At 43.0% G+C, this 27,933-nt stretch overlaps 1 protein-coding gene across 1 annotated transcript in view; it reads right to left on the bottom strand.

The window, feature by feature from the left end:
• cps1 (carbamoyl-phosphate synthase 1, mitochondrial) overlaps positions 1–27,933 on the bottom strand; it is a 206,628-nt gene that overhangs the window by 70,249 nt on the left and 108,446 nt on the right. Inside the window, exons 20-24 of the mRNA XM_078551685.1 lie at positions 27,589–27,765; positions 19,742–19,860; positions 10,245–10,386; positions 7,429–7,494; positions 7,280–7,343 (exon numbers count right to left, since the gene is read on the bottom strand). Coding sequence (XP_078407811.1) covers positions 7,280–7,343; positions 7,429–7,494; positions 10,245–10,386; positions 19,742–19,860; positions 27,589–27,765 — 568 coding nt within the window. The remainder of the gene's footprint in view (positions 1–7,279; positions 7,344–7,428; positions 7,495–10,244; positions 10,387–19,741; positions 19,861–27,588; positions 27,766–27,933) is intronic.

Below are 27,933 nucleotides of genomic sequence, written 5' to 3'. Positions count from 1 at the left end.
ACAGAGTGTCCTGATACTGCTAAAAGTAGAAAACTCAACCACCATGCTCACGTTTGTTGCTCATCAGCGAACTCAAAAACAAAGACCAATGATGGGTGCCACATACACATACCACAATGAATGTGCTTAAGAATGTAGTTAATGTAAAGGTGGATAATCCTGAAGATACTTCTGTGTTTTTGTTTAAGACACAGCAAGAAGCCATGTGTGACAGTGACCAATGGCTGCTCAAAAGTAGATGCTCTCATGGATACCGGAGCATCTGCCAACGTCATGGGAGACAAAACAAACTTCAATCTGCAAACCAAGGAATAAAAAAATCTTCCCTTGTAAACCATGGAAAGTTCTCAGGACTTTTGAGAAACGAGACTCATTCAGAGACATCAGACAAATGATGTACATCATAGCTGGAGAGTGTGATACACTTATCAGTTTCCACACAGCAACAGATCTGCTTATGATTGTCGTCACATACACAATTCCTACACATACCAACAACACTCTCAAATTGTATGCTGACCACTTCACTGATATTGGAAAACTGAAAGGTGTTACATGCAAGCTGCGTGTTGACCTGAATGTGCCCCCAGTCACACATCAATGTAAACGAATAACGTTTCATGTCAGGAAGTAGACAGAGAAGGAAGTTCAGCGCTAACTTAACCTTGAAATTATTGAGAAAGTTGGGGATGAGCCTAAACCTTAGGTCTCACTCATACAAGTCATCAAGACACCCAAGAGCAAGAACCAGATTAGAATCTGTGTTGATATGGAGTCACCAAACCTAGCCAGACAACGAGAAAGATACTTGATACCAACACTTGACAATTGACGATATCAAAAAGTGAATGGTGCTAAACACTTCACTAAACTTGATCTCAATGCAGGTTACCATCAAATCGAGCTTGAAGTATCTTACAGTGTTATCCATTTCCATCAGACTTTTTCAATACAAGAGGCTTAACTTTGGAGACAACTCAGTAGCTGACATATTTCAGCACCAGGATTCAGTCTACACTTCATGGACCTGAAAGCACGCTGAACATCAGTAATGACATTCTCATCTACAGTTGCATTGAAAGGAAACTTGAGATACGCCTACATGCATTGCTTCCAACATCTTAGAGACATAACCTCACCTTAAACAAAATCAAGTGCCTGTTCATTAAAAGCATAATTGAATTCTTTGGTCATGTGCTCAGCAATGAAGGAGCTGATCCACAGAAAGTTGAAGCCATTGCAAACACTGCAGATCCTAAAAATGTGCAGGAAGTCTGGAGTCTGCTGGGTCTCATGTACTGTCGTCGCATCATTCCTGACCTCACTATTTTAACTGCCCCTCTACCTGAGCTCTCAAAAAAGACAACCAGGTGGGAGTGGACTACATCACACAAACAAGCTGTAACACCAGATCAATCAACGGTTGTCAGCAAATTTCACAACTGCCTATTTCAACCCTGAGAAAACCACACAGCTAGTCGTGGATGCAAGGCCCAGTTAGCTCAGATGCAGTTCTCGTGCAGAAAGACAAGGCTGGTAACTCATCAACTGATGCAATGGAAAGCCGATCGCTAATACTTATGGAGCAATGTTATTCACAGAGAGAAGCACTCTCAAGCACAGGGAGATATCTTACACTTCTTTCTCTACTTGTATGGAAGCGATGTTGAAATAATAACCAATCATAAAACCATTAGTAAGCTTGTTCAACAATCCACACAGCAAACCACCTACTCAAGTAGAGCTTTGGATACTCAAAACACAAGAGTACAAGTTCCACATTGAGTGTCAGCCAGGCAAGCTCAAAGGTAGCAGGCTACCTTTCACGACATCTGTGGCTGATGGTCAGTCCTAGTAGTTGTGAAGAAAAGGTTGCTGAAGAACATCTGAACTACGTAAGCCTAAATGCAGTGATAAAGTCACTAAAACTAGCTGACATCAAAGCAGCAACAAAACGTGATGAGGCACTGCAGCTATGTGTGACGGCTATAGAATCACAAAATTAGAAAGAAGTGATTGGCAGAGCGTCTACAAACAAAATCACTCACTCTACAAGGCCTTCACTATGTTCAAAATGAGCTCTTCGTTACAATCACAGCTGATCTTGTATTACGCAGCAACTGCACTTTCATTCTGTAATCATGGAGAGTAATGTTGTAGATATAGTATATGAAGGTCACCAGGGAATTATCAAAACCAAGCAACTCCTTTGAAAAAAGGTACGGTTTCCAGGAATTGACCGCATGGTAGAGCACAAAATCCATCAGTGTTTCCATGTCAAGCAACTACAATGTCAAATCTTTGTGATCACTCAAGATGTCAGAACTACCTCCAGGGTCTTGGATCGAAATTAATGTTGCTTTCCTAGATTTCCACACTGGTAAACAGCTGCTGTTGTCACTGACGACTAGAGCAGATTCCCAGTCATATAGAAATAGTTATGGTTACCTCACTGAAAGCAGTCATCCCAAACATTGACCAGATTTGTGCTTTGTTTGCAGACCCTCAAATGGTGAGAGTAACACGGAACCCCTTTCATCAGGGATGACTTCAGTAAATTTGTGAACTACCTGGACTTCACTCATCGAAAAATCACACCATGTTGGTCAAGAGCTAATGGAGATGATGAGAGATTTATGCGTTCCTTAAAAAAAAGTGATATGTACAGTTACAGCTGAGTGCAAGTAGTGGACACAGGAGTTGTATCAGTGTCTTCACAGTTACAGAGTGACTCCTCACTCAACCACTGGAAAGCCTCCAGCTGCATTCATCTTTTCACATCCCATACACATACACACACACGCACGTCTGTCATGAAGCTATTAACATATAATTGGAATTTTTTTTTTAAATAGAGGTTTAGTTTGTGGGTGTATCTTAATTGGATTAAAGCCAGCTAGGCTGGGTGCTTTGATGTATAATAGTTTTGAGATGTATACTAATTTTGAGATGTAAACAGAGAAGTAGAGGTACATTTGCATTTTGTTGAATAGAGCACTCAAGAAGGGGAGTGAAAGCTGGCACCTAGCTAGCAGAGACCGAGCAGTGTTTATATTACTAATAAAATTGGTACTATGAAAGGGGTTTTATTGTTAGAAGAGGTGGAGTTCAAAGCGGCTGATGATACAATGAGAATTTACATTCAAAGAGATGTGTTGGATATAACAGATAGCAGCTATGTGTGTGCAGGGCAGAGGCAATGTAACATCAAAGCCTGTAAGCCGACTACTGTGTCTGCAAAGGAACCAAATTGAAAGGAACCTCATTTTGAATTCGTAAGGTGAAAATGCTTTGCCTGGTGTCTGCTTAAAGTCTATGGGTTGCTGTTGTCTTAATGGAGATTAGTTTGGGAATTTGTTATAAGTTATGATAGTAGTAATTTGTAGCCATGTATATATATTTAACTTGTGTAAATTAATAAATGTCTCATATAGTTTGATATAAAAACCTCTCGAGAACTGGTGGTCTGATTCCTGAATTTAGAGCTGCCTCTCAAACATACCACTTAAAAATATAGGTTATGACAGTTGTTCAAAGTTTCCCCTCTGGGATTTTTAAATAACTCAGCTTTACCAACTGCTGGGTCATAACAACATCTTCCTGAGCTACCCCACCAAACTAATTATCATACGAACGTGACAGAGGACAGGAGGATTGAATGAGAGTGAATGCAGAGTGAAACATGAAATTTAGAGCTACACTACCAAAATTAAGAGATAAAGTGCTGGGAAACATGATTACCATGTTGGAAAGCAAACAAACCTCAGTGATATCCAGCTATCTGATACGATTGATCAAAGATCACTGCTAAGATCACTATAAATCATCACACGAAACACTTTCTCATTCTTCAAAGCACGGAAAACACCATTTGCAGCATGGAGTCCAATTTAGACACTGAAAACTCAGATGAAGAACAGGAGTTAAATGAGACCACATCTGATGTCAGATGATATCCTACTCGTGAGAGAAGACGTCCACCATGCTTAAGTCATTATGTTGTGAAGTGAACTATTTTCACTTGGTGAATAAATCTTTCATCTCATTGTTAAATCAATACAAAAGTTAGAATATGTAATAGTTGTTACTGGTGAAGTTGAATGTTCAAGTTATGTTTGTTTACACTTTTGGAATTAAACCATTGAAACACACTATGCCTCTCATTTACTAAGGAGGGGAGGGATGCCGTGTATTGAAAATTGCATTCTGCACTTTGTCCACTTAAAGCTACCATACACATGTGCCAGTAGAGGGAGTTTGGAAAGAGAATAAAGGAATCCATTGCTTTAACAGCATGTGCAGCAGACCTACTCCAGTATGCTTCTTACTAAATCTTACCAATCCTTCTCAAGAACTTCACACAACAGTTATCTGCATTGACAGCATCTGCTGCTACATGTTCGTCTACCACCATTGAAAGCACACAGTGTGGAGTTATCCTATCCGTTATTTCACACCTAGTACAGGTGTCAACTTCGCCATTAAATGCAGCAAAAACACAGCAAGCAACTTATACCATTTCTGTTTATACAGCAAGCATCAAATCTGAAAGTCCTTCACCTGCAATTAATTACTTTGCAGTGCAATCATGTTATATAGGCAAAAACTTCAGCTATTTTACATTTAAGCCCCCACAAACAGGATCAGGATAAAGGACCAGTTAATCTGCTTTGGTGATGTTGAACAAGAACACAGAAGCTCTCCCGTGCTTCATCATTAATACAATGCGCATCTCAACAGGCAGATTGGACCTCAATTTAATGTTTCAACTTATTTCCAAACATGCAGCATTCCCTCAGTAATGTTGCAGTTGAGCCACTGTGAAAGTTAAGGCTAGCAAGGAATTAATCTTGAGCTGCATGAAGCCAGTGGAATGTGTAATCCCCAGGTCCTCATTGGAGTTCGCCCATTGAAGAAGTACAATTTTGACATGCAATGGGCCTAAAATTGTAGAGTGTGAGTGATTTTGTTTGTAGACGCTCTGTCAATCATGTCTTTCCAGTTTTGTGATTCTATAGCCGTCATACATAGTTGCAGTGCCTCATCATGTTTTGTTGTCACTTTGATATCAGCTAGTTTTAACGACTTTACCACCGCATTTAGACTTATGAAGTCAAGATGTTCTTCAGTAACCTTTTCTTCACAACTACTAGGACTGACAGTCGGGCACAGATGTCATGAAAGATAGTCTGCTGGGTTGAGCTTGCCTGGCTGATGGTTTAAAACACTATGTTATGTCCAATTTTATTAAAATTGAGAGAAATATGTTAATTTTTAGTACGGTAAGCAGTGGGAGAGGATGGCTTAGGCTCAGGCTGTCCACTTCCTGCACCAGGTGGGAAGCTTTGGATGCTTCATTTGTCTGGTTTGAGCAGAAAGCTCCTTCAATCACTTGTACTGAAGCTCAAGGTTTCTGATCTGAAGAAGCAGCTGGCAACACGGATACTTCGGGGAAGCTGAAGGAGGTCACCCAGCACATGGAACAAGTTAGCTAGGAAGGAAAGAGAGCAGCAATCCATTCAATTGGAAGGAGGCGCTCCAGGAATCTGTCAAGGATATTGAGTTGACAAATGGGCACTGAATACTGGCATCATGTAAAACGTAGTTGCTGTAAAAACAGGAATGAAGTGAAAAGGCAGCAGACAAATTGTAGGGTCAGTGAAAAGAGACAAGCTCTTCTGGCAGTTTCAATGAAGGCGCCTAAATGGTGAGCTGTCTCAAAGTACTTGATAAGGGACATCAGAAGGTACGCACAAAAGATTTGAGGGGAACAGGGCAGCCAGAAAGGAGGTTCATGTTGGAACAAATGTTATAGGAAGAAATCATACCAGCTTTTGCTCAGCTGCCTACAAAACAATAACACACAGATGAGAAACTGGCTGCATTTTTGTAGACAGAGGCTTTGAAATAATAGCAATAAGCTTTGCTTGAAGATCAGTTATGAGTGGAGGGTCACGGAGATCAGTTTTGGGACTATTGTTCTTTACAAACTTCATCAACAATTTGGACAAAGGCATTGGGGGACCTGTCCTTAAGGTTTTAGATGATAGAGATGTGTATGAGTCTTTTCAGTCTTTGATCAGATCTAGGTGTGATAGAGGAACAGTGGTAAGTGTAGTATTGTGCTTGTGGGTAGGGTGAACATCAAAGGCTGAATTTTACAGGGGAAGTAGTTGGGGGAAGTTGGGAGGGGGGGGTGGGTGGTGGGGGAGGGCGTATTGCTTGCGCAACCCCCCATCCCCATTAGAAAAGTCATAAGAGGAATAATATATTGGGAGAGGAGGAGAAGGTTACTTAGACAGAGAGGGGAGAGGTAGGGAGAGAATTAAACACACAAGGTGGAGCATTGTAAATTGGAGGCTTTGAGGCGTTGGGAGCCAGTGTATGTCAACAAGCACAGGGCTGTTACTGAACAGGACAGAACAGGACGAGCTTAGACACAGGCAGCAGAATTCTGGATGAGCTGATATTTACAGAAGGCAAAAGGTGGGAAGTCAGCCTAAATACTATAGTCTGAAGATGATAAAGGCACAGATAAGAGTTTCAATCAAAGATAGAACTGAGGCAGGGAAAGATTGTAAGTGAAATTAAGGAGGTGGAATTAGACAGTTTATGATGAAAAGGACATGGAGTCAGAATCTCAGCTTGGGGTCAAATAGAATGTTGTTGCAAACAATCTGGTTTAATCAAAACCTGAGAGGGATGTAACACTTAGTGAGGGTATAAAGACTTTGACATGGGCTGAAGAGACATCTTCCAAAAGTTTCACTGGAGGAAATTGTAAACCATCCAAAATTGGACAATGAACAAGCAGTTTGATAGAACAGCACCATTGGAAGGCTGGAGAGAGAGAGAAGATAGTGAGGTTGAGCTGAGTATTATGAGCATATGTGCAACTTGATACAGTGTCTCCAGGTGATGTTGCCAAGGAACAGCATGTGGCCGAAGAAGAGGGAGCCAAGGATAAATGCTTTGGGGACTCCAGAGATAACAGTGGGAAAAGATGCCATTGTAGGTGATTCTCTGTCACTGAAATGATAAGAATCAATGGCAGTCCCACCCAGCTGAACAACAGAAAAGAGAGAGTGCGCCTGACCATGTCAAAAACTGCTTTGAGATTGTAGAGGATGAGGAGAAGGAGGGACAGTGCACCACAGTCCCAGTCAGTTGCGACTTTGATAAGGGCTGTTTCAGTGCTGTCACCGGAGCAGTAACATGATTGCAAAGCTTCAAAAATTGAGTTGTGGGCTGGGTAGCAACAATTTTTGTTTTAATTTACCTATATGGTATGGTCCACATCCCAGCACCATTATTCCATGATCTTCGAAATCCAAGTCATGCTCCTGAAACAGAAACAGGATTCATCTATTTTTGATCAAAAGTACAGCGGAAACCAGTAAATTAAAGATCTGACCTAGCAAGACTCACCTCTCCGTGGTAGGTAGAGTACAGATAATTGGTGATAGCTGGATACTCTGCAGCAAGCGTGTCAATCTAGCAAAGAAAAGCAATTGATGAGAGTGAATGGGGCTGGCCATTTGGGCCATCTTAGCTTGCTTACATTTATTCAAAAACCTTTCCCTCCATTACTCATCCAGGAGAATATTCCACCCTATTTGTGACTTTTCCTGATATTTCCCTAAACATTTCTTTCACCAGTTTTAACTAATGACCCTTTGTTTTATTATCTTGGCATGCTATGAAATAATGCTATTAATGTAACCCTATAAAGTCCCTTCTCCATCACTTCCTTTCAAAGTTTACCAACCAATCCTCCGAGTCTTGTAGCCTAGATATTTCCCTTGGCCTAGGATTTCCTCTCTGGCTGCAATCAGGATATTGCACCCAGAACATGCCTGAGCCTGTGTCTGTTTAGTTAAGGTTGAACTGCATTAAGTTTCTGTGCAAACTAATTAACTCAGTGCTATACAATAATAGTATACAATAGCTGATCACTACTGCCCAGTTTGTGTCCTTGCCAAAATGTTAACCCCACTGAGTTTTACAGCAAAGGTGGCCATTCAGCCCATGCTGCCTATGCTAGCTCTCCAAAAAGAGCTGTCAACCTTCTCCCATTTCACAACACTAATTAACCTGATTTATACAGCTTATCATATTAAAAACCTCACACATCATGACCATTAGAAGTGCAGTGATTGCCAATGCTATGGATGCAAAGCCAGTAGCCATTTATCTCAGGACCATCCTAGGAGATGACTAAACACTGACTCTGTTTGGTCATGTTGGGTTTTAATGTTAGGAGTCAGAAGAGGAAGAGCAAGAAGAGGAGCTTATTTTATATAGTGACTTTAACATAGTAAAACGTACCAAGGCGTTTCACAGGATTGAGCTCAAACAAAATCTGACACCAAAGCCACAAAGATGTTCGGAAAGTGACCACAAAATGTGGTCAAAGATAAAGGTTTTAAGGAGGCATCTTAAAGAAGAAGGGGGAGGTACAGAGGTTGGAAGTTTTAGGAAGAAAATCACAAGAGCCTGGGTCCAAGCAGCTGAAGGTACAACTGCCAGGGGTATGGTGAATAAAAGCGGGAATATGCAAAGACCAGAATTGGAATAGTGCAGAGATCTCAGAGGATTGTAGGGGTGGAAGAGGTTACAGAAACAGGGGGAGTAAGGATATGGAGGGATTTGAACACAAGTATTATAAAATCCTGACGTGGTAGGCCAGGAAGTGGAGTGTACATTGTAGAACCTTCAGGAGGATGTTAGGATGTAGAGCACTGCGGCTTCAGGATTGGAGTTGCAGTGTACAGTGTAAAGACTCTAGTTAAGAGAAGTGACTAAAGCAGAGAGAACTGGCAGCAGATTTAAATTTTAAAGCATTATGATGGGGGGAAAATAGGTAAGTCTCTATCCCCTCTGGTTGGTTCCCTCTGACACAAAGATAGGTAGGAATGACACCAAGATAGGTAGGAAAGTATGTTGTGACGAGGACATAAAGAGGTTGCAGACAGATATAGATAGGTTGAGTGAGTGGGCATAACATCTGGCAGATGGAGGAAAATGTGAAGTTGTTCACTTTGGCAGGAAGAATAAAAAAGAGTGTTACTTAAATGGAGAACGACTGCAGAATTCCGAGGTGCAGAGGGATCTAGGTGTTCTTGTGCATGAGTCACAAAAAGTTAGTATGCAGGTACAGCAAGTAATTAAGAAGGCTAATGGAATGCTACCCTTTATTACGAGATGGGTTGAACATAAAAGTAAGGATGTTATGCTTCAGTTATTCAGGGCACTGGCGAGACCACACCTCAAATACTATGTGTAGTTTTGGTCTCCTTATTTATGGAAGGATGTAAATGCGTTGGAGGTGGTTCAAAGGAGGTTTGCTAGATTGATACCTGGAATGAGTGGGTTATCTTATGAGGAAAGGTTGGACAGACTGGGCTTGTTTCCACTGGAGTTTAGAAGAGTCGGGGGTGACTTGATTGAAGTATATAAGATCCTGAACAGTTTTGACAAGATGGATGCAGAAATGGTGTTTCCTCTTGTGGGTGAGTCCAGAACTAGGGGGCGCTGTTTTAGGACAAAAATTAAGAGATTTTTTCTCAGAAGGCTGTGCGACTTTGGAACTCTCTGCCTCAGAAGGTGGTGGAGGTGGGGTCATTGAATATCTTTAAGACAGAGGTAGATAGATTCTTGTTAGGCAAGAGAACCAAAGGTTATCGGGATTGGGGGGGAATGAGTAATTAGTAATACAAACAGATCAGTCATGATCTTATTGAATAGCAGAGCAGGCTTGAGGGGCCGAATGGCCTACTTCTGCTCCTATTTCGCATGTTCGTATGTTGGGGAGTCTGTACAAGGGCTAATCAGTTTAAAATTGTTACTGAGAATGAGGAAAGAGAGGTTAGAAGAAATTTCTTCATGATGCAAAGTGGTTGGAGCTTGCGATGTTTTGGTCCAGGGAATGGTTGGTGCAGTGACCATGATTCTCTTAAAGGAAAATTGATTAAAAATTTGAAGCAAATAACTGAATGGGAAATTAGTGGTTAGAGTGCTCTAGGAGAGAGTGGTTCTGATGATGGACTGAAAGGCCTTTTGCGCTGCACATTTTTATGAGTCTAATTGCTGTCTTGCTTGAGATTAGATAACTCAAACATATACCAAAGATTGAAACCAGGCCCTTTTACCTTGTTATGACTTAGCACAGTTGAAAATGATGGTTTCCAATAAAGAACAGGGGCATGCACACACAGCTCACCAAGTACATCACAGTGACTGACCTGCTTAATCTGTGGTTTAATGTTCCTTTGTACCCTTAGCTTCCTTGCATCGAGTTCAGTTAGGCCAATGCAGTCCCCAATCTGTCGGTCTGAAAATCCATCTTGCTTTGCTTTTAACAGCAATTCGTCAGTGATGGTTTCACTGATGGAACAGATCACAGCAGTTAAAGTAACAACACAACATGAAGACTGTATAATTAACTCTCTCACACATACATGCTTTGTGAATGCAACTATAAACCACTTGGCTTCAGCTGCAGGTCAGGTTCAAACAGACCATGAGTACCCTTGCCTGGGTGAGGCCTCAGTGCCTAGCAGATCTGTGAAGAAGTACAGAAGCTCCTGGTTTCTACCACCTCCAATGGCAGCTCTCAGGTTCTGTGAAGATTTGACCCTTGGACTCTAAAGGAAGGCAAAGTTTACTTCCTTCATTTGGTCATGTACCACTTGTAGTAAAGTATTATGTGGGCCTGTTGCTAAGCAAGGCTGACTGCCTATGGTTTCACACCATGGCCCAGGCAATAGAAACAGAAAATGCTGGAAGCTTTCAGCAGCTCAGGCAGCATTTCTTCAGAATCTGGCAGAACTTCATGGACGTGAAACCACGTTAACTTCCCTTACTCTCTCCATAGGCACCTTTTCAGTATCTACAGTATTGTGTTTCCTATCCCAGATAATCCAAATCCATTTGTCCACTCGGTCAATTCCACTTTCACTAATCCTGGATTTGGTGCCAGTTATTCAACAGTAGATTCTTATAGGGCAGAGAATGATTCTCACATTCAACATTATAGGCTGGTTGAAACAGCTTCTTCTTTATTTCCTATTTCACTTCCTATGTCACTTCTAACTATAAAGGAGAGCAAGTGCTTTGTCCTGGCCTCTGCCTCCAGCCTGTTGTTCCAACATCAGCCCTTCCAATGGTCCATATGTAAGTGACATTGATATAGAAATGTCTAACTAATTATCACTTCAAGTCACATTGTGAGAAGTTGACTGCTACATGATGAATCATGCAGAACAAGCTAAGGTGAAAAAATCAGTTTAAAATAATATCTACCACTTAACTTAGAAAGTTTGTGCTCCTCATCATCTTTTTGGATGGAGCATGCCTGTGAGTGAGTGTGTGTCAGGTGAGGGGCGGATCATGACAAGTTTGTGTGGAGTGTGCATGCATGGGTACCAGGATGAAATTCGACTGTGTTCACTATAGTGGGTTTAGTAGATTTTTATGGTTCGTCCCAGGTGCTGAGGCTCTTCAGTGCTCCAGCCCGACTGGATGGATGGCTGCTGGGTGACAAGAGCTATCCATTGAAACGGTGGCTTCTGATGCCTCTCCGCCACCCAAGAACAGAGGGAGAGCAGCATTATAATAGGAGTCATGCCTCCACAAGGGCAGTGATAGAGAGGACCATAGGACTTCTGAAGATGCGCTTCCGATGCCTGGACCGTTCAGGCACTACTCTATCCCACAGAGTGGGAGTCTTTGATAGTGGTTGCTTGCTGCGCTCTCCACAATCTGGCACTGGCAAGGGGGACCCACTGGAGGGAGGAAGAAGATCTTGAGGCAGCTCCACAGGCCACAGAGAATGAATCCAGTGGTGGATCAGAACAGGACCCCAGGGAAGAACATGGTGAGGACGTTGAGGCAGACCTTTGGAACCTTCAGCGAGGCAGGGACACCAGGGAGGCCTTGATTCAATGCTCCTTCAGCCAGGCTGCCAAGGCAATGCTTTCACCTCAGCCTCCTTACCGAATGTTTGAAATGGCCCGCTCCATTGAACCCAAATTCCACTCAGTACCTGTGCAATAAAGTTTAGAGCCACTCACGTCCAGCATGAGATGCTGACGTGCCCTGCACCTAAAAAACAAGTGCAGCATACTCAGGCCATTAACACAAAAGCAAAATTTATACAATGTTGACACTCACAGAAAATGAAAATAACAATATAAGGTGTTCATGCTCACACCAGTAAAAAAAAAAAATCGCAGAACAGAAGATCACCCATGAAAAATCCCTCTTGTGCTCACAGTGCCTTAAACTAATGCTTGCGAGTGCTGCATCTTGGTGATTTCCCCCCTTGCAGGCAGCGACATTGGAGACAGCCTGCTGACTGTGCTGTCCTGTTGGCCTTGATGACCTTGGCAGTTGCCCTCTGACCAGTAGAGCCTCTGCAGGCCCTGCCTGGGAAGGAGAGTCCAGCATCACGGCTAGGCACTCCTCAGTCATCTCAACCTCATCAGGCAGAGTGATGGAGGAGCTGCTGCCATCATCCAGAGCGCCGAGAGGAGCCCGCAGAGATGACAGGCTAACATGAGGTCAATCTGCACCTCCCTGCTTGCAACTGGCAGAGATACTAGGTGCCCCATCCATCTCTCACACTTGCAGAGACCATCTGATGCCATTGCCTGTGTGAGGGCTTGCAGGTCTGAGCTCAAGCCCAGGAGTCCGTGATTCTGTTCTTGGAGTTGCCTCTCCATGAGAGTCGCCCTGCTGAGGTTCAACGCAGTACTCACAGAATCACAGTGCAGAAGAGGCCCTTCGGCCCATCAAGTCTGCACCAACACATGAGAAACACCTGACCTACCTACCTAATCCCATTTATCAGCACTTGGCCCATAGCTTTGAATGTTATGACGTGCCAAGTGCTCATCCAGGTACTTTTTAAAGGATGTGAGGCAACCCGCCTCCACCACCCTCCCAGGCAACATCATTCCAGACCGTCACCACCCTCTGGGTAAAACTGTTTTTCTTCACATCCCCCCTAAACTTCCTGCCTCTCACCTTGAACTTATGTCCCCTCGTGACTGACCCTTCAACTAAGGGGAACAGCTGCTCCCTATCCACCCTGTCCATGCCCCTCATAATCTTGTACACCTCGATCAGGTCGCCCCTCAGTCTTCTCTACTCCAACAAACACAACCCAAGTCTATCCAACCTCTCTTCATAACTTAAATGTTTCATCCCAGGCAACATCCTGGTGAATCTCCTCTGCAGCCCCTCCAGTGCAATCACATCCTTCCTATAACGTGGTGACCAGAACTGCACACAGTACTCCAGCTGTGGCCTCACTAAGGTTCTATACAACTCCAACATGACCTCCCTACTTTACCAATCGAGACATAGATTACAAAAGGCAAGTGTCCCATATGCCTTTTTCACCACCCCACTAACATACCCCTCTGCCTTCAGAGATATATGGACACACACACCAAGGTCCCTTTGTTCCTCAAAACTTCCTAGTGTCATCAGAGTGTGAACCTCTACACAGGCTCACTGCAAAGCATGTTTAGTGGTACTGGGGCACAGAACAAGCAGCTTTCACTTCCATCAAACAATTAGTGACGACCATGCCAGTGCTGAGATTCTATGATGTCAATGACGAAGTCACCCAGTGAGACTGGACTTGGAGCAACTCTCATGCAACAAGGACAAACAGTTGCATTTGCATCCAGAGCCTTAACACAAACTGACTGACACTACCCACAGATTGAGAAAAAGTGCCTAGTTATTGCCTTTGCTTGTGAGCAGTACAAGCAGCGGAAGCAGATGTACATTGCCGACATGCTGTCAAGACCTGAAGTCCCCTTGAAGGAAGTTAATGATGTTAGTGCAGAGTGTGAAATATTCCAGATTCAATGAGAAGCAACAGCACGACATGCTCTGGAAGTCATCGACCCAGAAGAGATACTGAATCTAACAGACAAGCATCTAAGCTCAGTTCAAGCAAATCACACAAGATGCAACTCTCCAAGTGCTACAGGAAATAGTGATGAAAGAATGGCCTGAAACCACCCAGGACACACCTGCTGCTATAAGAGAGTATTGGGCAGACAGATGAAGTGATTGCCCAACTTGGCATCTTGTGCAAAGGAACCTGAATCATCATCCCTAAGGAGATGAGAAAAGAGATGCTGAAGCACATCCATGCAAGCCATCAAAGAATTCAGTCTAGTCTGAAGAAGGCAAAAGAATTGCTCTACTGACCAAACATGAACAATGAGATTAAGGATCACATCAGCTAGTGCAGTGTTTGTAATAAACATCAAGATAAGGAAGCTAAAGAGCCGCCGATGACTCAGGGCATCCCAGACAGACCACAGATGAAGCTTAGAGCAGACCTCTTCATTCTCTTTGGAACTGACTATATCGCCACTATCAACTACTATTCAAACTACTGGGAGTTAGACAAGCTGATGTCAACGACTACCAGCGAGATTGTAGAATGCCTAAAAGCACACTTCAGTCGTCATGGCATTCCTGACATTGTGATGTGTGAAAATGGTCCTCAAATGAAGAATTCAGACACTTCATGAATGATTAGGAAACTCAGCACTACACATCATCTCCACACTATCCACTGTCAAATGGAAAGGCTGAGGTAGTGGTGAAAATTGCCAAAAAGATCATCAAATAATTGAGTAGATCCAGCACAGATATGTATAAGGTAATCTTAGAGTGGAGAAACATACCTTCTGAGGCATGGAATATAGTCCAGTCCAATGACTAATGTCATGCCACACCCAAATTACTCTTTCAATAGCTAAAAAAAAACCCACTGAAGCCAGAAGTAGTAACTGGAGTGAGTGGCAAAATCAAAGTGAAATGACAGAAAGCCAAATTTCGCTTTGATAAAGCGATCCAATCAGAGTTGAGAGTTGGAGATCTGGTCAGAATGCAAACAGGAATGGAATGACCATTAGTCCCAGAGGTCAAGTGTTCCCCAACAAATACAATGGATCAGTAGCAACAGTCACAACAACAATACTCCCCTGAGAGGCAACGTCACGCCAGGAACCGGCAGCAACCAGACGAAGAAACAACAACAACCCATAAATGTACCATTTGAGGACCTGAATGCTTTAAAGATTGTATGTGCAATACATGTGTGGAGACAGACAAAAGTGAGACAGACTGGAATGAACAGTTTTCTGTTCGGCGTGATGTGTATCTGGGCAACTTGCAACCATAAATGATTGCATGCACAAGTGTTTTTTTTCTTTTTTATGAAAAGAGGGATATTTGGAGAAATGCTTTTGTGCACTCTTATGTACTGTGGCTTGCATAGTCATCTGACGCTAAGGTCATCTTGGGTGAAACAAAGGCTTTGGACAGAAGCCATTTTATCCACCATATGGTACCGTGAGGGAGATGGTAAATAGATTTTAAGAGGAAGTCGACAGGCTGGTGGAATGGGCAGGTGAAATCCAACACAAGAAAAGGCGAGATGATGGATTTTGGTAGGAACAATGAGCTGATACATGTTAATACATGTTAAATGGTATAATTTTAAAAGGAATGCAAGAAGAGATGGGCCTCGGGGTGTTTGAATGTGGCAGGACAGGTTAACAAAGCAGTTAACAAAGCATACGCGATTCTGGGCAAAGAGGCATGGAGTACAAAAGCCAAATAAACCTGAACAAAACACTAGTTCAGCTCCATCTGGAGTACTGTGTCTAATTCTGGGCAGCACACCTTCAGAAGGCTGTGAGGATGCAGAAAATATTTACTAGAATGGTTCCAGGTATGAGGAAATACTGTTACATGGATAGACTGAAGAAGCTGGGATTGACCTCTTTAGAGCAGCGAAGGCTAAGAAGAGATTTGATGGCGATGTTTAAAATCATGAACAATTTTAGATAGAGTAAATAAAGAGAAAATGTTTCCAATGGCTGAAGGGTCGATAAACGTGGGGCACAGATTTAAGTTGACTGACATGAGAAAAAACATTTTTACACAATGAATTGTTAGGAGTTGGAATGCACTGCCTGATAGGATGGAGGATACAGATTTAATAGTAGCTTTCAAAAAGGCAGTTGGATAAATACTTGAAGGAGAAAAACTTGTAGGGATACGGGGAAAGAGGAGGGGTAGGGATAATTGGATTGCTCTTCAAAGAGTCAGCACAGCTCGATGGGCTGAATGACCTCCTTCAGTGCCCTATGATTCTATGATAACTTTTCACTGTCTGCCCTTACTTACTGAATCCTCACAGCCCACTGAAAAACAGGGTTCCATCAATTAGCAAATTCAGCAACTGACTGCAGGTTGAGCTTAGCATCTTTGGCCCTTTTTGAGAAACTGTGATCACAAGCTGTTAATGGAAGAATTGATTTTTCACCCAAGCTTCTCTTTCAAGATCTATACTGCCTACGAAGAGAAAAAGGGTTGGTCGTGTAGTTGGGAGACACAGCTGGTGGTTCCAATACCAGCCTCAGCTTCGATGCTCCAGATTGATGGGGTTCAGAATGGAGTTGGGAGATGAAGGGGAAGAGGTAGAGGCATGCAACAGCCAGTTTCTGCCTCTTCTCCACATAGCATGCATTTCCAAGACTGAGAACATGGGTGTGTTACAGGAAGTCCCGCTTGAAATAGGTGGCATCTTCATCAGGAAGTGTAAATGACACAGGAGTTATGATGCCTCTTGTTTTCCTGCAGTCTGCATAATGAGTCAAAGTCATTTCCACAGGACAAACCTAGAAATGATTGTTCAGGGTTTCGAGGCTCTGAGGGGATATGGAAGACAAGTTCAATAGAAACTGTAGTAATTGAACAGTTTTCAGAATATATCTGGTACAATTCTTCTAATGATGTTTTTTTGTTCTCCACACCGGCCTTGGAATATGAACCTTTATGTCAATTATTTCATTTTTTTAAAAACCAAAACATCATTGATGTCATTACAAGTGATAGAACAAAGAACAGAGAAAAGTACAGCACAGGAACAGGCCTTTCGGCCCTCCAAGCCTGCGCCGATCATATTGCCCGTCAACTAAAATGATACGTCAAAAGTACTTAATTGGCTGTATAAAGCTTTGAGATGTCCAATGGTCCTGAAAAGTTCAATTTGAATGCAAGCTTTTCTTTCTTATTAATTTCTTGGCTGATGTGCTTAAAAAGAACGAGTCTCAAAAGACCACCCTGAAGATGCTGTGCCCACCTCTCAGGACCTGCACACCCTCACATGCAGACCTTACTTAGGTGGCAACAGTTGGCCCAATGGCACAAATACCCATTAAAGGCCCGGTGAACAATTATATAAGATGGTTCTCTGGAAACAGTCCACCCCAAATTTTATGTGATAGTATATGAAATAAACATGTCAGATAGCACAATCTAATAAGTTATACCATACCAGCATACCACCTTCAACAAAAGGAACATAAGAAATAGGAGCAGGAGTAGGCCATTTGGTCCCATGAGCTTGCTCCATCATTCATTAGGATCATGGCTAATCTGATTGTGGCATTAACTTCCCTTTCCTGCCTTCCCCGACACCCCAGCCCTTCGCTCCCTTGTCAATCAAAAATCTGTCTAACTCACCCTTGAATATATTCAATGACCCAGCCTCTACTGCTCTCTGGGGAAGAGAGTTCCAAAGATTATCAACCCTCAGTGGAGAAATTCCTCTTTATCTCTGTCTTAAATGTGAGACCCCTTATTTTGAAACTGTGCCCCTCATTCTAGATTACCCCATCAGCGGAAATGTCCTCAAAGCATCTACCCTGTCAAGCTCCTCAGGATCTTGTGTTTCAATAAGGTCACCTAAATAAGCTCCAATGACTAGGCCCAACCTGCTCAACCTCTCCTTATAACACAACCTCTTCATCCCTGGGATGAACCTAGTGAACCTTCTCTGAACTGCCTTCAATGCAAGTATATATCCCTCCTTAGCTAAGGAGAGCAAAAATGTACACAGTACTCTAGGTGCAGTCTCACCAATGCCCTGTACAGTTGTAGTAAGACTTCCTTACTTTTATACTCTAGCCCCCTTTCAATAGAAGGTCAAAATTCCATTTGCCTTCCTAATCACTTGCTATGCCTGCATGCTAACTTTTTTGTGCCTCACCCCGAGGGCACCCAGATCCCAGTGTACCGCAGCATTCGGCAATCACTCTCCATTTAACTAAGGTTTTGCTTTACTATTCTTCCCACCAAAGTGGACAACCTTGCATTTTCCCACATTATACTCCATCAGCTAAATTTTTGTCCACTCACTTAACCTATGTCCCTTTGCAAGCTCTTTGTATCCTCCTCACAACTTCCATCAGCAAATATGGCTACAATACATTCAGTCCCTTCATCCAAGTTATTAATATGGATCGTAAATAGTTGAGGCCCCTGTGGCACTCCACTAGTTACAGCTTGTCAACCTGAAAAATGACCCATTTATCCTGACGCTCTGTTTCCTGTCAGTAAACCAATTCTCCATCCATGCTAAAATATCACCCCCAACAGCTTGAGCTTTTATCTTGTGCAGTAACCTTTTATATGGCACCTTATCAAAAGCCTTTTGAAAATCCATCTATCGGTTCCCCTTTATCCACCCTCCTTGTTACATCCTCAAAAAACTCTGATAAATTAATCAACCATAATTTCCCTTTCATAAAACCATGTTGATTCTACCTGATTGTATTTTGGTTTCTCAATGTCCTGCCTTAATAATGGATTCCAGCGTTTTCCCAATGACAGATGTTAGGCTAACTGGCCTATAGTCTCCTGTTTTCTTTCTTGAATAATGGTGTCACATTTGTTGTTTTCCAATCTGCTGGGACCTTTCCAGAATCTAGGCAATTTTGGAAAATGCATCCACTATCTCTACAGCCACTTCTTTTCAGACCTGAGGATGCAGGCCATCAGGCCCAGGGTACTTGTCAACCTTTCGTGCCATTAGTTTTCCTACGACTTTTTATCTAGTGATAGAGATTGCTTCAAGTTCCTTCATCCCTTTTGCCCCATGACTTTCTAATATTCTTGGAATGTTTTTTGTGTTTGCTATGATGAAGACAGATACTTGTTCAAATTCTCCGCAATTTCCATGCTTCTTATTATTAATTCCCCAGTCTCACCCTCTAAGGGACCAACACTCACTTATCTGCTCTTTTCCTTTTTATATACTTGTAGATGCTCTTACTGTTTGTTTTTATATTTCTTGCTAGTTTACTCCTTAACTTCCTTAGTTAGCCACGGATGGTGCATCCTTCTTGTCGAATCTTTCTTTCTCAATGGAATTTCTTGCAGGTGTGTTACCATAACAGCCTAGCAACAATCTCGGTCAGTGACTAGGCAAAGACAAAGCTGCTAATTTGCATGAAAGAACTGATAAAGCCACCAATGGAAAAACATAGCTATGGCCTCAAGCACCCATATTTTGGCTGTTACTTCACATGTTACTCTGTCAGAAAAAGGGATATAATAATTTTCGAGTTTTTCTAAAAGTTTTCAGAATTTTTGTCTCCTCATTGTGAGAATATCCTTTAAGTTTTCACATCAAATATCACTTACATGCTACATCAATGCATTATTGGCCACTATTACACGATATATCATAGCCAGGATTTTACGGCTCCTCCCACCCAGCGAGATATTACAGTCCTGCCGAACTAAATGGAGATTGAAATAGCTCGCTGCATCCACCGGGGGAGACACACCGTGGTGGAGCTGTAAAATCCTGGACACAATTACATGTTTATATCAGTGTATCACTTGCAGTTACCTGTTGAGCTTGCTTAACTCTTTCTCCAACATCACTATTTGCCTGAGCCTGTAGAGGAACCATTTGTCTATAGCAGTCAGGTCATAAATTTCATCCACCGAGATCCCACTGTGCAATGCCTGCAAGAGAAGGTAAATCAGCAGCAACTGGTGAGTAAAAACATATCTCCTACTGGCAGGTACACGGAAAATAACACAATAAGATTCTCGTAACAAGAAAAATAAACAACGAGCCTCCGAAAATACAACTGGATGAGGGTTGCGGCTTTTGAATTGGAACATTGGAAATTACTTCCTCTTGTACTTTTAACTCCCACATAATACAACTGGCCTTGGGATGAAGGGGGAGAAGGAACAAAAAATATCATCATTATCAGGCTGGTTGCCAATCCTGAGGCAAACCATTCCTGTGGGTGTCAGGCAAGGACGGGTGGGTTTCAGATTTCACCCACCCTTCCTGCGGTCCAGTAACCACTTTATGCCCAATGTGTCAGCTGGCATTAGGAACAAGGCACTGTAGGCCCATCCATGAAACTGCACTGCAGCTTAAACCAGTGCACTCAGTGTGAGGAAGACAAAGGATGCAGAAAGAAGTGACTGGAGTATAGAGAGTGGGAGAGAGCACAAATCTGAGCAAAGGCAGCAGGAGTACACCTATAGAGTGCGAGAGAGCACAGCAGCAGAAGCAGGAGGAGTATAGAGAGTGAGAGAGCACAGGAGCAGTAAGAGTATAGAGTGCGAGAGAGCACAGCAGCAGAAGCAGGAGGTGTATAGAGAGGGGAGAGACAGCACAGGAGCAGTTGGAGTAGGAGTATAGGGAGAGAGAGCACAGAAGCAGTAGGAGTATAGAGAGTAGGAGCAAGCACAAACCTGAGCAAAGGCAGCATGAACACAAGTCACAGGAGTACACCTATAGAGTGAGAGGGAGCACAGGCGCAGAAGCAGTAGGAATATGGAGAGTGAGATAGAGCACAGGAGCAGTAGCAGTAGGAGTATAGGGAGTGAGAGAGAGCGCAATAGTAGTAGGAGTATAGGGAGTGAGATAGAGCACAGGAGCAGTAGCAGTAGGAGTATAGGGAGTGAGAGAGAGCACAATAGTAGTAGGAGTATAGGGAGTGAGATAGAGCACAGGAGCAGTAGCAGTAGGTGACTCATTGGTGAGAATTACCATCATCATTTTTCTAAGTTAGCTAATGGCTTAATAGACAGAGGCACTGCAGGGCACCTCAGTCCCATCGAGTATCCATCCTGTGCCATGTAACTTCAGGACACTTCTCGTGGCACATCTGCAGGAAATGTCATTAATTGAAGGTGCTCAAGCTCCAGTTTTCAGACCTTGATCAGAAGCTAATATCACTACAGTGTTACCTTGACTCTGAGATACAGCTTTAAACTTGTTCCAGCAGGTGGTCACCTCACAGCTTAAAAGTATGCTGGTAGAAAGGCAATGAGTGACTATCAGTTATGAAAGACCAGGTAAGTTGTATAGGAATCTCCTGAGCACTATGTAATTGTATTTGGTAATGTGATGATATCACTGAGGAGCACAGCCAGAGGCAGGTCGGCAGTATTATGGGTGGCTTTGCAGCATGGGGGAGGGGGTGGAGGAGGAACAGGGAAGTCAGAAAACCTATAGGGAACTCAATAGTTAGGACTTGCAAATATATCACCGTTCCTTCATAGTCACTGGGTCAAAATCCTGAAACTCTCTCCCTAACAGCACTGTGGGTGTACCTACACCACATGGACTGCAGCGATTCAAGAAGGCAGCTCACCACCACCTTCTCAAGGGCAATTAGGGATGGGCAATAAATGCTGGCCTAGCCAATGACACCCAAATCCCATGAATGAATAAAAAAAAAACAGACAGGTGTTTCTGTGGCCACAGAGGTAACTCCAGGATGGTATGTTGTTTCCCTGGTGCCAGGGTAAGGGAGCAGGGTGGTCAGGCAGAGCTTGTGGTCCATATTGGTACCAATGACATAGGGAGAAAGAGGGATGATGTCCTGTGGACAAATCTTTGGGAGTTAGGAAAGCTGCCTACTCCTGCTCCTAAGACCAATGTTCCTATGTTCGTATGTTAAGCTCAACTGGTCTCAACAGAATTGTGTCTGATTCTGGGTACCATACTTTAGGAAGGATGTGAAGACTAATATTAGAGAGGGTGCAATAAAGATTTTAGGAGAATGGCTCCAGGGATGAGGAACTTCAATTATGTGGATAGATTGGAGAAGCTGGGGTTGTTCTCCTTGGAGAAGAGAAGAAGATTTGATAGAGATATTCACAATCATGAGGGGTCTGGACAGAGTAGATAGGAAGAAACTGTTCCTGTTGATGGGAGGTTCAAGAACCAGAAGACACAGATGGAAGGTGAATGACAAAAGAACCAACAGGAAAAAGATGTTTTACACAGCATGTGATTAAGATCTGGAATGCACTGCCTGAGAGTGTGGTGGAGGCAGGTTTGATTCAGTTCAGAAGGGAATGACATAAATATCTGAGAGAAAAAAAATGCAGCTCTACGGGGAAAGGGTCAGGGAGTGGGAGTTGTTCTTGCAGAGAGCCAAGACAGACATGATTGGCCGCATGGCCTCCTTCTGTAACCATTCTTTGATTCTATGATTCAAAGTGTGAGGCAATGTATTTGTGGAGGGCAAATAAATCAAGAGAACACATCATAAATGGTAGAATACCATAGAGGAACAGAGGGACCTTGAGGTACACGTTCACAGATCCCTGAGATAGCAGGACAGGGGGCATGGATTTAAACTAATTGGCAGAAGGATTAGAAGAGAGTTCAGGAGAAAATTGTTCACCCAGAGGGTGTTGTCACAGCCTGAAAGAGTTGTAGAGGCAGAAACCCTCGTATAAAAAGTATCTGATCGTGATCATACAGCACTGGAAGTGCTGTTTTCAGGGCTATAGACCAAGAGCTGACAGGTGGCCTAAAGCTGGAAAGCTCTTTTCAGCCTGCACACACACACAATGGAATAAATGGTCTCCTATCGAGCCATACATTTTCTTTGTTTCTATGAAAAACAGTGTAATTCAGAAGCATAAGAAAAGAAGCAATCACAACATTAATCAGAAGGGCCCCATTCTGCATCCAAACAAAAAATCAGAAATTGTGCCCACAATAACAATTAAGAAATCATCCCTCCCTGACTGGCGCACATGTTTGCACTCTTGCCTAAGGCCTGGTACTTTGGGATCTCCAAGGACCTCCACCAATAAGTATATGGGTGGAGGAACAAACAATAAATATGCTTAAACTATTATAACTGTGAAGCACGAGTCCAACTGCAGGAATGTGGTATGAGCAGTTCCACAAGGACAGCACAGTTTCAAACATGGCAAGGCCCTAATGACTATACACAGGAGCTTCCTATTTCAACCTCTTCCTTCCCTGTTTCTATACATTCTGTCCTCCAACACTGGAATTTAATTCTCCATCATATATTCTGTAACCAGAGGCTGAAAAACACCTTAAATTCTTTTTATATCATTTGTTCATGGGATGAGAGCATCGCTGGCTAGGCCAGCATTTATTGTCCATCCCAAATGCCCTCTGAATAAGGGCAACTAAAGGGTCAACCACATTGTTGGTGGGTCTGGAGTCACACATAGGCCAGATCATGTAAGGACAGCAGATTTCCTTTCCTAAAGCATATTAGTGAACCAGATGGGTTTTTATGACAATCGGCAATGGTTTCGTGGTTTTCATCAGGCTTTTAATTCCAGATTTTTATTGAATTCAAATTTCCATCTGCCAGGTCCCCAGAGCATTATGCTGGGTCTCTGGAACACTAGTCCAGTGATAATACCACTATGCCATTGCCTCCCCCAATATAGTTTCTTCAACTGAGTATTCTAAACTGGTTATAAATCCAGAAGCTGCCCTGGCTACTTCTAACCTCCTCTTATCTAGATATGTGCTAATTTCATCCTTAAAGACCAGTATTTTCCCAACCATCAATGTTATACTAACTGATCTGGGTGATGCCCCAGGTTAGCTTTGTCTCCCTTTCTAAAAATGGCACCTACATTGACCATTCTTTGGCCCTCCAGCTCACACCCATTCTCAGTAGAACCCTGAAGTATAATTTCTGCTTGCTGGCTATGAAATCTCCAATTTCCTCCCTTACTATTCTTGAATGGATCCAATCTCACCCTGGTACTTGGTCTTCCTTTAGCCAAACTAACTTACCTGCATTTATTGAATCATTGATTCTCTAACCTCTCAATCACATCAGGATTCACTTCCTCTTCGCTATCTTGCATAGAATACCAGCACAGAAACAAGCCATTCAGCCTAATGGGTCCATGCCAGCATTTATGCTCCTCAAAATCTTCAGTGAAGATTGATGTAAAGTGCTGAATAGCTTCATCATGTGGCACGTATTATAGTTCGCTCAGAGTTCGAGTGGCACCATGTACTTTTTATATGCATGTTATAGTCTGGAGCTATGGATAGTGATGGTAGAGGCTCCAACTTTCTTTCCAGCACATGGCTGACCAGGAATCTCTCCCACCCTTACCGCCTGCCACTGGCGTGTGTTGGAAGGATTAGCAGGTTGATACTCAACCCATTTGGCCGCATTATGAATGCCATATCATCATAAAGCCCTGGGGTGCAACTCAAACTTGGAGCTTCTAACTCAGAGGCAGAGACGGTACCCACTGCACTACAAAACCTTCATCCTCAAGTACAAATCATCAAGGACAAATGGACAACCCTTTCCTTGTGTGGTACCACATCACTTAATTCTCATTGACTACTTCCTTTTGATGTTTTTCCTAAGGCAGCTTTCTAGCCTCTTCACCCATCTCCAATCTTCTCACATTCTCCTTGACATTTTTCAATATTAGTCCAAGTCCTCCTCTCCCTTCTTCAATTGATTAGTTTCTAACTTCTGGCATCAAGAAACCACTACTAGTATTCAGCTTCCTCAATGGAATATACTTATTCTGTACTTTTGCAATCTCCTATTCTCAACAAAAAAAAAAATCCATTCCACTTGCTCATCCCACTTTCCATAGCTCATTGCACTCAATTTTTTTTTATATAGGGCAGATTTAGTTTAGTTCTGATTTTTGGATAGACTTTCTCTATCCTTGTTGACAAACTCTTGTCACTATTCCCATGCTCCTCACACACATGGTCCTCGTCTACATGATGTAGCTTATTACTCATAACCAGATCCTCCATGTAGGCCAACCAAAAAACTACTCAAAGATGGAGTTCTAGAAATATTATAGGAATTCACCATGTTCTCTCTAGCTACTCCCTCTCTGCCCCATACAGAGGTGCATAATTAAAATCTCCCAGAATAATTATTTTGTCATTCCTATTCGCTTCTCTGACTGCAGGTTTTCTTCACCATTTCCTTCTTACACTTGATGTCAGCAACGTACCTTTTCTAATGTAACAAGCTCTTTTTTGTCTTCCAGGTTCCAACTATAATGGAGCCAGCAACGTTGGGACTGCTGCATGCGGGTTCACAACCTACCCCCTTATCCTGCACCACTTAGAATTGCTGGTGGCAGGACTGAGGGTGGGAATCCTGGAATCGGGTCCCATCCATCATGTTTCTTGCTGGCCCACCTCTGTTCCAACACATGTGGTGGCATGAAAATCCGGCCCCAGGTGTGCACCTGAAGCAAACATTAGGTTCTTTGTGTATCTGTAAAGAGGGGGAATGACAATCCTCCTGGCCCCCTTTGTAAAATTGGATTGTGCATGATCTCCGAAGGCACCACCATGTGGGCTGTGGTCAGTTTCTTCAGGCACTTGGCAGCAAATTCTAACGATTCTTAAAGGAGGGTAACAGAAGAAAGGCCAGTTTGATCTTTTTAAAAAAGATGTACATTATTGTGGAGCTGGAGTAAATCCTTAGCTGCGTTAGTGTTATCAGCCTCTTTCCATCCCTGGCTCCAACCCTGGAAATGCCTGACCAGGAAACCTGCGGTTAGCTGGAAATGATGCAAGCAGGACATGTCTTTTTCTGGAAGTTTCTGTCTGACTTCTGTCAGTTACAGCGAGAAGTCAGTGAAATCAGGGGTAAGATTCTTAACAACGATAGATTCATTAACAATCAAGACGTTAAGGAAAGACAGGGTGGTAGTGCGGGGGGGGTGTGGGGGGGTAGAGGGCTGCAGGTCTGCAATGCTTGCTGGCTATGAAAGTCAAAACCACTGCTCCAGCAGAAACACACTGAGAGACTGCTGGCTTTGTTTGGAATATAGCTAGCTTACTTAAACAGTCCCAACACAATGGATCCATCCTTCACAGAGATCATTCATGCAGAAATCCAGGATTCTTCATTCAGGCAAATCACAAGCCCATCAACAATCTGTTTTGCAGCATGACAGGTTATATGTGACTGTTACAGAAAACACCAGCAAGATCAGCCTGCCCAGCAGGCATGACAAAAACCTTCAACAGCGCGGCCAAGATTCGGGGAGGTGACGCTGAGAATTGTGTCACTCAACCAGAATAGATTGTGACAGGTTATGGCAGTACGGTGAAGCTAAATATAGGCACAAGGGTTGCCAACCCTCCCAGAATGGCTGGAAGTCTAATGAAATTGGCATCAACCTCCCAATATCCAAAGTTCTTGGTAAGTGTGTCACATGGACACATCCTCCAGCTCAATTTGCAGCACACTGCAAATACTGCACACGAGCACAGACACAGGTATTGTTCCCAAATAAGTAGGTCCCAGCTGGAAATCCATGCTTTCCTCATTGAGTCTCAGTTACAGGCATGGACGGCGTCTGTGTACTGGTGAGTTCTGTCTGTATTACAAAAAAGAATGGCGTTTAGTTGCGGCTATTTTAGGTTTCCTGTGCAAAGAATAAATCTTTGTGTTTTCATGGAGCTTTGATTTCAGCAAGGTTCATTTATGTGCAGATGTAAAAGACTTTAGAGAGGGAATAAAAGAAACAGAATCATGTAAAAAAACAAATTAAAAATAGCCTAAATGATGAGCAATGGCAACATTAGTTACATGGAACAGGAATGAGATCAGAAAAGGACAACATGCATCTGCAAAGTTTTAATAGTTAAGTTTTATATCTGTTTAGTGTGGTGAATAGCCATTGTTTTCTTTCCTTTTTGAATCTAGCAGACTGCAAATTCATTCTGTTGAGTGGATAGCTTTCAGATGCTGACCTTGTTTCTCAATCAAGTGGGTAGCTGACCTGCCAGTTTTGAAGAATGTCCCCCCCACCACCCACTGTGACCCCTAAACCGCTCACGTGATGCTTGCTAGGCTTCCTTGATGTCACTTCTGCCAACGTCTCCCAGAACAAGGCAGACCCTAATAGGCACTGATATCACATCGTACAATGCAATGTGAAAGCTTCTACATGACCTCTCATCAACATGGAAAGTATGGTGAGGAGATGTGATACCACTGCAGAGCAACAGGGGGCGCAAGGTGGCAGGCAATATGTGCCTGCAGTGAGGAGAATGCAAATATTATGTTTGGTGGTTAAAAGTATTTAAAGCTGGATTCTACACTTCTGCTTCAGAATATGTGCCACTAAAGCACCCGCATCATTACTCTTTAAGAGGGGTCGGGGCAGGGGGTGCAAGGAATGTCAGTGGTGGCTCCCTTAGGGGCACCAATTTAGCAAATTACCCCATGGTGTCCCTGACTATGAGGCACCACAACACTCAAGGGCAATTTGGGTTGGACAATAAATGCTGGCCTTGCCATTGACACTCAGATCTCAAGGACAAATAAAAAACAATAGAAGACCAAAAGAAAAACTACCAACATCTCTCCAGGGAACAGAACTCCTGGGACCTATCAGTGGCTGTGTTCGGCGGACAGTCATTACCTTTGCCAAGGAGTAGATCCGGGTGATAGATGGAACAGCCAGATCTTTCTGCAGGTCAAAATCATCAGACCACGATTTCTTCATTGGGAGTCGAGGCACAAAGCCTTCCACAGAGGGGTGACACATTCTCAGGGCCTTTTGGAAACTCTCCTCAAACGTACGACCGATAGCCATTACCTGGATAACACAAACATGCAACTTAGAGGAAGCAATCAGACCCAGCTTCAGACCAAGTCTTTCCAAATACTGTGATAGGTGGAAGGAAAGGGTCTTTCGACACAATGTTGTGTTGAGATCCTGAGCTCAATGATGTCCTCACTCTGAAACCAGGGCAGCCTCTTCAGA

This window comes from Cetorhinus maximus, chromosome 11, assembly GCF_964194155.1.
Source record: "Cetorhinus maximus chromosome 11, sCetMax3.hap1.1, whole genome shotgun sequence".
Classification (NCBI taxonomy): domain Eukaryota; kingdom Metazoa; phylum Chordata; class Chondrichthyes; order Lamniformes; family Cetorhinidae; genus Cetorhinus; species Cetorhinus maximus.
This window is presented reverse-complemented; position numbering and strand designations above follow the sequence as displayed.